The following is a 12,642-nucleotide window of genomic DNA, read 5'->3' on the forward strand; positions in this document are numbered from 1 at the left end:
GTGGGTGGTTTGGGGGCTTGATAACACAAATTTTGGCTTTGGTCCTATTTCAGCATGGATTACTAATTAGAACAGGTTCTGTGTCCTCTCACAAAGTGTCCCCTAAGCCCTAGACTGGTTCATAGGTGGGAGGGAAGGCAGCAGCAACTGCTTCTGGACCTGAAAACAGGCGCATATCACCTCCATTTGGTAAGAGTGCCGAGGTCAGTGCCTACATCTGGCGATGCAGATTTACCGACCTCGGCTGTGGAGCTGAGACAGAAGGTAATGCAGAGTGATTAGATGGTATGTCTTAAAATGCACCAGTGGCAGTCAGGAGGCATTTATTTTCATCAGATGCCTCCTGCTTCATTAGCTTATTACCATACGGCATTGCACAGCCACTTCCTTGCTTCTGTGCAATATTATCCAACTCTGAATGAGGCCCATTTTTCACCCGCAAAATAAAAAATATAAACATTCATTTTAGAATGTTTTTATTTTTAGACAAATATGTTTCTCTATATCTATCTAATAGTTCACACTTTTTACTGTTACATTTACTACTATTGTTTTCTAAAATTGAAAGAAAAAGATTTGACCTTGCGAAAACAAAAAATTGTTTTTTTTTTTTTTTTTAAATTCAGGAGGAAATCCGTCCACAATTTGAAGCCAAATACTCAAAAAAAGAACGGCTAAACCCAATATCAGGAAAGCCGGAGCCTTACCAAGCATTTGCAGACAAATGCAGCAGACTTGTAGTATCTGCTTCTGGAATATTTTTTATGGTTTGTCATTTTTGGTTATTATGGAAAAACTGTAGCTTATTACATTTCTTTTTTATGCTCTATTATAAGTGCACAAGTTTTTTGAATAGGGATTCAGTCTATCCAAGGTTTTACATAGAGATGTAAATACCTCCTGTAAATACTTTGGGCCAGATGCACTAAACTTCAAAAGTGATAAAATGGATAAACAACCAACCAATCAGCTCCTGCCTGATATTTTTTAAACACAGCCTGTGACATGGCAAGTAGGAGCTGATTGGCTGGTTGTTTATCATTAACGTTATTAACTTTTGAAGTTTAGTGCATCTGGCCCTTTGTCTGTAAATACCAAGTTTGCTGTATCACCGTCTCCTATTGTAAAGGGCAATGGAATACGCTGCGCTATATAAGAAACCGTTAACAAGAATTCTCTATTATTATTTTCTCCCACATCCAGCAGGGGACACTGCCTTATACCATGGGGATTGGGATGTGGTTTGGAGGAGCCGGCACGTTAAGAAAATTTGTCCTGCTGGCTACTTCCCCTCCCATTCCCCCTCAGACTCCAGTCTTTGGAAAAAAGTGTCCGGAGGAGGTTCTGGCACGTCTCTCTGACGAGACTGAAGATTTTTTCTTATATATATATATTTTTTTTTTTTGTAGCTTGTCTACTAGCGCTGGGGTGAGTCAGGTCGGCGCTGCATGCAGGGCACCTCCTGGACTCAGCCACCAGGGAATCCCTGGGGGTCCGCCGCAGCTGCATGCAGCGTGCGTTACGGTCCCAGAGGCATCCACACGCCCCCAGTCGCTTGTTTTTATAAGTGTGTGTCCGGCGAGGCCGGAGGGTCAGGTACTAAAATCCCTGTACGCCGTGACAGCGCGGCAGCAGGGAGAGGCGTTCTTACCTCAAGAACGCGGCGTCAGGCATCTTCTCCAGGTCCACCAGTAACCGAGGTGACCCGGAAGCGGAAGCAGCGTCATAGAAACCGGAAGGGCAGCTCCCTGAAGTGAGTCTGTCCTCCGGATAGCGTCTGCACATAAGATGCAGACGCCAAAGCCCACAAGTGCCTGACCTACAGCAACGGCAGCTCCCAGTGGCAGGGTACCTGCGTTGACTGTTTAAAACCTTCTCCCATCACCAAAAAGGTATTGTGGTCTGGTGAGAAGCATTGGTGGGTAGATTAGGGGTTAGCTGGCTCTGTTTCCCCCTATTCTTTCTTATTATCTCTGTAGATCACTGTGGTGCACTGTATGTAAAATGGCAGAGAGGAGTGCTTCTAAGGCTTCTCTAAAGCTGTATACGTGTAAGAAATGCAAGGTTCAATTTAAACAGCATTTAAAGGGTGTGTCTACATGTGAAGCTTGTTATGGGGCAGCTCAGTCCTCTGCAGATGAGCACCAGCAAGCTCCTGATTTAGCAGCAGTTCTAGCAAATTTATCAGCAGAACTGGCAGCTTCTCGTAAAGAGAGAGAGAGTCTGCAGTCTCAGATACAGTCTTTGTCTGCAGCGGAACCAGCCTGGGCTACCTCTCTATTGAGATCAGTCGATAATTTGTCCAGATCTCTTCCCTCTGGTTCACAGACTCATCCTAGTGCTCCTAGAATTAGGAGAGCTGAGGTACTGTTTCAGGAAGAAGAAGATGATACATCAGCGGAAGAAGGGGAACTGTTTAGAGAGGAGTACAATGAGCCTCCAATAGAGGATTCTGTCGAGGACGATCCTCAAGGTATGGATGCTTTAATCAGGACAGTGAAAGAAACATTGGAGGTTTCTGATCCTGAAGCTCCGGTTCCAGTGTCTATTTTTGGGAAAACTCCTAGACGTCAGGTGTGTTTTCCTGAAAGTCCTGAACTGGATAGAATCTTATTAGATGCCTGGCAGTCTCCGGACAAGAAATTCCAGGTATCAAAGAGATTTAAAGTTTTGTACCCTTTTTCCCAGGATTCTAGAAACAGATGGGAGTGTCCGCCTCCGGCAGATACATCAGTTTCTAGACTATCTAAGCGCACAACCCTTCCTATCCCAGGGGCTGTGGCACTGAAAGAAGCTCCAGATCGTAGATTGGAGGCTACCCTTAAATCGGTCTACTCAGCCTCTGGTTTTCTCCTCAGACCAGCTTTGGCAGGTGCTTGGGTGAGTAAGGCTGTTGAAAAGTGGGCAGGCCAGTTGATCACTGGTTTGAAGGAGAACAAGCCTAGATCAGAATTATTGCCCCTGGCGGAATACATTCAGGAGGCAGCCGGATATCTTGGAGAGGCTGCCACAGATACAGCGGCATTAGGTGCTCGAATTTCGGCATCAGCAGTTCTAGCAAGACGTTCCCTGTGGCTCCGTTCTTGGCAGGCGGAGGCAGAGATTAAAAAGGCAGTGGAGGCGCTACCTTTTAATGGGGAAATATTATTTGGTCCAGAATTGGATAAACTAATTTCCCAGGCTACAGGAGGGAAGTCGGCTTTTCTTCCATCTCTAGCACCAGCTTCTAAAAGGCCTTACGGAGGTCCTTCCTTTCGGGCCTTTCGAGGTGGTGCAGGAAGTAGAGGTAGAGGCAGAGGCTTTTCCGCATTCAGAGGTAAGCGTGGCAGAGGAGCAGCCTCAGCGTTACCAACAGGGTCTTCAGCTCGCCGTCAGGAGCAGAAGCCCCCTGAGAAGCCTGCTGCATGACGGATTACCAGACCACCTGGGGGATTCTCAGGTGGGGGCAAGACTGCTGTCATTTACAGAAGCATGGCAGCAGGTTTGCATGGATGCTTGGATTCTGCAAATAATAGCGAGAGGGTATCAGCTGGAATTCACAGCTGTTCCCCCAAAAAGGTTTTTTACGACGGGCCTCCCGTCAAAGGAACAAAAGAGAGTGGCTCTCGATTTGGCTGTAAAGAAACTTCTACAATCGGGTGTAATTGTGGCAGTTCCAGCGGATCAAAGAGGGCAAGGATTTTATTCCAATCTCTTTCTCGTGCCGAAACCAAATGGAACGTTTCGGCCGAATCTCAATCTAAAAAGCCTGAATCAATTTATTCTTTACCGCCGATTCAAAATGGAGTCAGTACGGTCAGTTGTAGCAGGCCTCGAGCCCAACGAATTTTTGATGTCCCTGGATATAAGGGACGCCTATCTTCACATCCCTATATGGGAGTTTCATCAACAGTTTCTCAGGTTTGCCATTCAGGAGGCACATTTCCAATTTCGAGCGCTTCCCTTCGGCCTGTCTTCCGCTCCTCGGATTTTTACCAAGGTAATGGCTTGCATGGTGGCAGCACTTCGTCTTCAAGGGATTTCCATCATTCCTTATTTAGACGATCTCCTTCTCAAAGCTCCATCGAAAGAGAAGTTGATTTCGGATGCAGTACTCACGTACCAATTTTTAATCCAACATGGGTGGATAATAAATTTTCCGAAATCACACCTGCAGCCAACTCAGAGGCTTGTCTTCTTAGGACTTCTATTCAACACAGTCCAACAGAGAATATACCTTCCGGAGGACAAGATTGTATCTCTTCGGACAATGGTAAAGCGAGTGCTGGAAACAAAGTATCTGACAGTGCATCTTGCAACAAGATTATTGGGAAAAATGGTATCATCTTTCGAAACTCTTCAATACGGAAGGTTCCGATCCAGAGAATTTCAGCTGGACATTCTGTCCCAGTGGACGGGATCGCACCTTCAGATGCAAAAACAAATAAGGTTGAGGCCCAGCACAAGACTGTCACTTCTGTGGTGGCTCAACAGGGACCATCTGTCAGAAGGTCGCCAATTCGGTATGATGGATTGGACCTTGGTAACCACCGATGCCAGCACTCGGGGCTGGGGGGCAGTGACCCTGGGTTATTCTTTTCAGGGTCGTTGGTCCGTTCAGGAAGCCCAGCTTCACATCAACATATTAGAACTGAGAGCAATCCGGATGGTATTAGGTCAAGCATCGAGTCTTCTACAAGGGAGACCGATTCAAATTCAATCAGACAATGCCACTGCAGTGGCCTATATCAATCGTCAGGGGGGCACGAAGAGCCGTGCTGCAATGAAGGAAGTTCGGCCGATATTCCTTTAGGCAGAAGGTCACGTTCCGAACCTGACAGCAGTGTACCTACCTGGTGTAGACAATTGGGAGGCGGATTATTTAAGTCGTCAAGATCTTCACCCAGGCGAATGGGAATTAAACCCGGAGGTGTTCCGCCAATTGACAGCCAGGTGGGGGATGCCTCAGGTAGACCTCATGGCATCCAGGAGGAACAACAAGGTACCGCTGTATTTTGCTCGGTCCAGGGATCCGGCGGCACTGGCAACGGATGTGTTCTCCGTTCAGTGGGGGTTCAATCTAGCCTATGCTTTTCCGCCATTTCCTCTTCTACCACGGCTACTGAAGAAAATCAAGAAGGAATCAGCCATGGTCATCCTGATCGCGCCGGATTGGCCGAGGAGGTCATGGTACACAGACCTCAGTCATCTGGTAGTGGACGACCCTTGGGTGCTGCCGTTGAGAGAAGATCTGCTAATGCAAGGTCCGTGCATTTACCCAGGCTTACGTCAGCTTCATTTAACGGCCTGGCTGTTGAGGCCGAATTATTAAAAAGGCGTGGCATTCCATCTGCAGTAATTCCTACGATGGTAAGGGCAAGGAAGAATGTCACATCAGCCCACTATCACAGGATCTGGAAAGCCTACATAACATGGTGCGAAAACCACCAGTTTCCAAGGGCAGTATTTTCCTTGGCAAGGCTTCTTCAATTTTTACAAGCAGGATTTGATTCTGGGTTGAGTCTGAGTTCTTTGAAGGTCCAGGTTTCGGCATTGTCGGTCTTCTTTCATAGAAGGTTGGCTCATATTCCAGAGATCAGGACATTCTTGAATGGAGTTTTGAGGTTAAGACCACCTTTTGCGGCACCGACAGAACCATGGGACCTTGGTTTAGTTCTGAGATTTTTACAGTCGGAAAGGTTTGAGCCTTTAGAGTCAGTGGACTTACGATACTTAACCTGGAAGACCCTTATGCTGTTGGCATTGGCGTCAGCTAGAAGAGTCTCAGATCTGGGTGCACTATCTTGTCGTTCACCTTTTCTAATCTTTCATGAAGATCGAGCAGAACTCAGGACGCGCCAAGATTTCTTGCCGAAAGTTGTTACGGCTTTTCACATTAATGAGCCAATTGTAGTACCATCTCTTTCGGGAGAGTCAGTATCATTAGATGTCGTTCGGGCATTAAGATGTTATGTTAATCGTACAGAATCTATCAGGAAGACGGATTCTCTGTTCATTCTGTATGATGCAGCAAGAAGAGGATCTCCAGCATCTAAGGCGACATTAGCTCGCTGGATTTGCCTTACCATTAAGGAAGCTTATGTTTTTTCTTCACAGCCCGTTCCAACAAGACTGACAGCCCATTCCACTAGATCAGTGGGGACTTCTTGGGCTTCAGCTAGAGGAGTATCATTATCCCAAGTATGCCGAGCGGCTACTTGGTCAGGGTCAAATACGTTTGTCAGATTTTACAAATTTGACACTTTTGCACGACCAGTGGCCAATTTTGGCAGGGCCGTGTTACAAGGAGAATAGCGCTGACCCACCCGTGGGGGTAGCTTTGGTATATCCCCATGGTATAAGGCAGTGTCCCCTGCTGGATGTGGGAGAAAATAGGAATTTGGTACTCACCGATAATTCCGTTTCTCCTAATCCGCAGGGGACACTGCGCGCCCTCCCAGCGCGTCTATTCTATTCTATTATAGTTCTTTTGTTAAAGTTTGTGTTGGCCAGTGAGTATGAATAAATGTGTTCACTGGTGACGGTTTTTTGTTGGTTAAAGATTTAACTGTTGGTGTTCTTCTCTGAGGTTCCAGGGCTCCTCTCGGACACAGTTTTTTCCTTAAGACTGGAGTCTGAGGGGGAATGGGAGGGGAAGTAGCCAGCAGGACAAATTTTCTTAAAGTGCCGGCTCCTCCAGACCACATCCCAATCCCCATGGTATAAGGCAGTGTCCCCTGCGGATTAGGAGAAACGGAATTATCGGTGAGTACCAAATTCCTATTATTATTTTCCATGTGAAACCTTGAATCCTTAATTTACTTTCGTAATGAAAATAGACATCTATACACAAAGCTGGTGCTCGCGTGTTTGACGCCTCCCTTTAGTAATGTACCTTATACACATAATGCCTGCAGTAGTATTGCCCTTTACACACCAATGGCCACCGTAGTAGTGGGCACTATTACTGTGAGCGTTATGTTTAGGGGGCATTACTACTGCGGTATTATTTTCTGAGTTTTGCTGCAATTTTAAAATTGCTGATCCCGCCCTAATAACCTAATCTAAGTGCTTCTGCTCCATTGATTCCTTCAGCTCTGGCATTCCCTGAATCTTGGTCTCCACATGGCAGACTCTTTGAATCCCAGGCTGAATGAATATACAGGGTAGTTTGGGTGTTCCTTTGCTTTGGGAAGTTGGGATCAAGTCATCTCTTTGACCTCTAGTGTTAAACTTGATTTCGAAATGCATTCTGTGACCATGTTATTTTCTTTATGGTGATTTGAACAAGATATTATATTCCATTGCTACTTTCAGCATTTTGCATAAGGCACTAATGCAAAATCCCTATTGTAAAAAAAGTATATATTATACACAGTGACTTAAGCTGTGTAATGTCAGCACTACATAACAATACTTAATTCTTAAGAATATCTAACATTGTCATGTGATATATTATTGGCTTACCCGTATCACTGGGTCACCCTTCTGGGAGGGGTCACACAGTTTAAGGAATTTATTTCCACCTGAGGATTTCTCTTAAAAGCCTTTTATGAATCATTTCGCTTAAACTCAAGACAGTTTGAATCTAGTCCTCTTCTTATCGTCCCACTGGGAATAATGCTAGTGACACCGGCTTTGAAGACGTTAGCACTTTAATCTTTACTGCTTGGTGTCACCATGGGAACTTCATAGTGCCTCCATCTTCTGGCTGTAAATTATGATGTTTCCCCTCACAAATGAAGCCCTTAAGCACTAGTTTCCTTCACTGCAGTTTTAGTACCATGGCAACTGTAATGGATGGTCAAGCACAATGTTGAACCAGGTCTGTTTGACATTAAGATATGGAAGAATAATTTAAAACAACAGGTTTTTGTTTTTTACTTAGAAGTTACTGATTTCATACTTGCAACCAAAAGATTCAATACCTGTAAGTGCAGTATGATTCCAATTCTGACATCTGTCTCTTTCTTCCCTCAGATTTGTGTGGTCATTGCTGCTGTTTTTGGCATTGTTATATATCGCGTTGTGACTGTCAGTACATTTGCTGCCTTTAAATGGGCCTTAATCAGGAATAATTCTCAGGTTGCTACCACAGGGACTGCGGTATGCATCAACTTTTGCATCATAATGCTTCTGAATGTGGTAAGCAGTGATTTATTTTATTTACGCAATAGTTTCTTTGTTTCGTGGACTGAATTGACACTTTCATGGCACTGAAGGAACGTTATTATAGATAATAGGAATTATATAAGAGCAATGACTTATGGGTTGTCAAACCTTAGAACAATTTAACCCTGAATGCCTTTTTGTGTGCTGTGGTAAATGAAACCGCTTACACAAACGTGTTTTCCTGTTTTGCAGCTCTACGAAAAAGTTGCTATTCTTCTCACTAACCTCGGTAAGAATGATCAATTGTGATAAGTATTTCACATGTTATTTACAATATACCATTTCCATAAAAGTATATGTTCTTCTATTATTAGATGCTAATTAAAAAAAATAGTTTTAGTTTGATGACAAGTGCTGAAATAAAGGAAATGGACTCATGGCCAGATGTATCAAGCTTCAAAAAGTGATAAAATGGAGTGATAAATAACCAGCCAATCAGCTCCTACCTGTAATATTTCAAACCCAGCTTGTAACATGAGAGATAGGATCTGATTGGTTGTTTATCACTCTCCAATGTATCACTTTTTGAAGCTTGATACATCTGGCCTTAATTGAAGAGTATACCTGTTCTTGGAGTAGCCATTACCAGCGCTGTGCTCTGAAACCCTGGCTCTGCCTTACGTACATGCTGTGAGGATGAGCAGTATACAGTAGGTGTCCCAGGAAAAATTTGTATCTCTCATTGCTCTTAATCACATGTGGTAGTGTCATTTAGCAAGAACCCACATATCAGAGCAGTGGGTACATGTGAGGGAGCCTTCCTTTGCCAGATTGCCTTCATAGGCACAAAAGGATGCCAACATCTTCTAAAGATGGTCTTTGCTAACATAGCCAAGCTCCAAAAATAAGGGACAGAAGGCCGTCTCCAATGAGAATAGAGGAGACTGTAATCTGCAGCACTAATTAGTCAGAATTTTTTTGATATCTCCTATGGTAGGCTTTTGTTATATATGGCTTATACTAAAAAACAGATAGATACTGCAATTTCTGCATGATGAATGTCAACATGAGTTTGATAATTAGTCTGCCAGATATGAAGAATTAACATTGATACAATAAAGTGAACACGTGCAGTTTTTACATACAGAAAAAGGACATACAGCATACAGAAAAATACAGAAAAATACAAAAAAAAAGTGGTGTTGAGGCTAGGTCAGTAGGGTTAAAGCAGACTATTAGTAAGAACTTACTGAAAGATTCTTGATTTCCATTGTAGAAAGAATGCCACAAGTGTATTCACCAGTTATTTATTTATTTTATTATTTATTTATTAACAGTTTCTTATATAGCGCATACATATTCCGCAGCACTTTACAGAGAACGTTTGAACAGTCACATCAGTCCCTGCCCCAGTGGAGCTTACAATCTATATTCCCTACAACACGCACACAGACATTCTAAGGTGAATTTGTTGGGAGCCAATTAGCCTACCAGTATATTTTTGGATTATGGGAGGAAACCGGAGTACCCAGAGGAAACCTACGCAAGCACGGGGAGAATATACAAACTCTTCACAGTTAGGGCCATGGTGTTGATCCCATGACCTCAGTACTGCGAGGCAGTAATGCTAAGTACTACACCATCCGTACTGCCCCAGTTATAGCTGCAAAATATGCCTACTTTGATAGTCAAGAACATTTTACATTTTGTTAAACTAAATTATTCTAATTGTATGATTTAATTTTATCTCTCAATTGTTTTTGCTCTAAGCTTTAATTGAGATATTAAACTGCATATATTTCAATAATAAGCATAAGTTTGGTGCTTTAAAACTTTTGACCAGTAGTTTGTGCATGCGTGCATGTGTGTGTGTGTGTGTGTGTGTGTGTGTGTGTGTGTGTGTGTGTTTTCTGTCTGTCTGTCTGTCTGTATTCATTTTTTCACTACTTGAGTAAAAAAAAAAAAAACTTTTAAAATCAACAGTTTTGCACATGTTTTTACCCACAGAACAGCCACGTACTGAATCAGAATGGGAGAGCAGCTTTACTTTGAAAATGTTTCTTTTTCAGTTTGTCAATCTGAACAGTTCGACCTTTTACATAGCTTTCTTCCTTGGAAGGTAATGTCATCCATTGTGCAGTTTCTTTTATCACAGAATGTTAAACATTTATATAACACAAAATGAAAACTGCACAAAAATAAATTAGCCGGAGTCCATAGCCACCAAATGCTTTCATTTTTATAATTGTGCTAGGAAAATAAGGTTCAGATTGCTTACTATTGAATACATCACTTTATTATTACAGGTTGAGTATCCCCTATCCGAAATGCTCGGGACCACGAGTATTTCGGATAGGGGAATTTTACGGTTTTTGGAATATTTTTTTTTTTAGCATACTTACCTGTCCCCTGATGGTGTCCGGTGGTCCTTCGGCCTCCACGCAGTCCCCGGGCGTCCACAGCAGGCCTCCGGCATCTTCTCCAGGCTCTCCAGCGGTCCCAGGAATGCATTGCGCGAGTGTGCGCGCGCACCGGTGACGTCACCGGCGCGCGCACACACTCGCGCAATGCATTCCTGGGACCGCTGGAGAGCCTGGAGAAGATGCCGGAGGCCTGCTGTGGACACCCGGGGACTTGGTAAGTATGAAAAGAGGGTTAGGGGGGGTAAAAAAAAAATCTGAATTATTCCAAAAACCACGGTTTTTGGAATAATTCGGATACGGGATGCACGGATACGGGATACTCAACCTGTAGTAGTAATATTATTGTTATTATTAGTATCAATAATAATAGTATAATAATAATAATACAAAATTATCTTTATTTACATTAAACAGGGGTTAAAGTGGGGCGGAACATGCAGTCTGGCAGTTGTAATTGGAGGCGGAACCAGTTCCACTTCCGTCCGCCCACCAAGCCGTGCTACAATCAGAATGCACGCAGGCAACAACAGCCTATGGGCCTGATTCAAATCCATTCGGTACTGCGTGCATTCGCACACAGTACCGATGTTGCGCGTCTGCGCATGCGCAGGTGGGTATCTGCGCATGTGCAGGCGTATGGTGCGTGCACCCACGGCGACCTTTCGGGTCGCCGGGTGCACGCACCCATGCCGGCGTGGGGGGGGGGGGAGAGATGGGCGGGGGGCGCCGGGCTGCCCCATTACCATATGGGAACCTGAATAAACCCCTATGTGTAGGCTGCCTCAGGCTGGCTAGATGTACATGGACAATGGCCCTGATTCTGGTTGGCTCACTAAGCAGCCGTAAATTGCTGCTTAGCGAGCCTTGTAATTTCACGTGAATGCCCACCCACCCGCTTCCCAGCACTACGAATGGATGATTTGCATATACATCCATTCGTAGGCTAGTGTTCCGGCCCAGAATCATTAGATAGTCGCCGACCATCATTTTAAAGTGCTCGCACTGCAGGCCCACACATGCGAATATGCGCATGTGCAGTGCTAAAACATCGGTCCCCGGTGCAAACACCCGGGGACTAAGCAGACCAGAATGGGGGCCAATATCTGTAGATCATATTTATTTTGTTGAAAATATAGAGAAATACTACATAAATGCGTACTCTCCTATATTTCCTGACCCCTCTCTTGGAGAAGCCCAGAGAGATGCCGCTGCTGGGCACTTGGGGAGCAATTCAGAGGCTGGGCTCCTACATCATTAGTCCCCTCCCCTACAGTGATTTTTTTCAGCAGAAGGCAGGGCTAACTGATGTGACTCACCTCTAACATGTGCCGCAGTTACAGTGATATTCTCCCCACACATCACTAGGAAGCAGGTGGGATGTGGGAAGCACACCTACTCCTCCGTGGGTGTGGGGACTATCCAAAAAATCCAGATTTATCCACAGCTTCTAGGAGAGTAGGCATGTCTACATTAATGTGTGTATAGCAAACATTTATTATAACATTGTATTGTCGCTTATTTGTTTATATTGTCCTTATATATTAAACTATTAATGTATGGATAGGTCGACAGTGAATATGTTGACATCATATGGTCCACATGCATATGTTCTTAATGATCAAAAGGTTGACAGTTCAGGGTAAATGGTTGCCATGGCAGTAGTCAACACACGAAAATGTTGAAGTTTTTCTTCTTTTTGAACTGTAGTAACCCCTGTCTCTCTCCCCTGATTTACCCTGATGATGATGTCAAGAGCATAACAGTGCTGCAGACCTTCACAGAGGGTTTTACAGATTGTGGGCCAGATTCTCTAAGCTTCAAAAGTGATCAAATGGAGAGTGATAAACAGCCACAGGCTGTGTTTGAAAAATGTCACACAGGAGCTGATTGGCTGGCTGTTTATCACTCTCCATTTTATCACTTTTGAAGCTTAGAGAATCTGGCCCTGTGTAACTCCTGTTCTCTCCCCTGATTACCCTATGATGTCAACAGCATAACAGTCAGCATAACAGTGCGGCAGACCTTCACATAGGGTTTTACTTATTGTAGAAAAGCTCACTGCTGTGTAACTCCTGCCTCTCCCCTGATTAACCCTATGATGTCAGTTAATTCAACAGTCCAAGACAAA

At 44.1% G+C, this 12,642-nt stretch overlaps 1 protein-coding gene and 1 long non-coding RNA gene across 4 annotated transcripts in view; one reads left to right on the top strand and one right to left on the bottom strand.

Moving 5' to 3' along the window:
• ANO4 (anoctamin 4) overlaps positions 1 to 12,642 on the top strand; it is a 231,490-nt gene that overhangs the window by 168,921 nt on the left and 49,927 nt on the right. For all 3 annotated transcript variants that reach the window (XM_083182214.1, XM_083182215.1, XM_083182216.1), the window contains 4 exons: positions 627 to 767; positions 7,960 to 8,124; positions 8,344 to 8,380; positions 10,099 to 10,210. In XM_083182214.1, the coding sequence (XP_083038340.1) occupies positions 627 to 767; positions 7,960 to 8,124; positions 8,344 to 8,380; positions 10,099 to 10,210 (455 nt within the window). The remainder of the gene's footprint in view (positions 1 to 626; positions 768 to 7,959; positions 8,125 to 8,343; positions 8,381 to 10,098; positions 10,211 to 12,642) is intronic.
• The window catches only part of LOC146074287 (uncharacterized), a 133,264-nt gene that overhangs the window by 66,148 nt on the left and 54,474 nt on the right, over positions 1 to 12,642 (bottom strand). The gene's annotated exons all lie outside the window — the stretch shown is intronic.

This window comes from Crinia signifera, chromosome 4 (assembly GCF_055691185.1).
Source record: "Crinia signifera chromosome 4, ASM5569118v1, whole genome shotgun sequence".
NCBI classification, from domain to species: domain Eukaryota; kingdom Metazoa; phylum Chordata; class Amphibia; order Anura; family Myobatrachidae; genus Crinia; species Crinia signifera.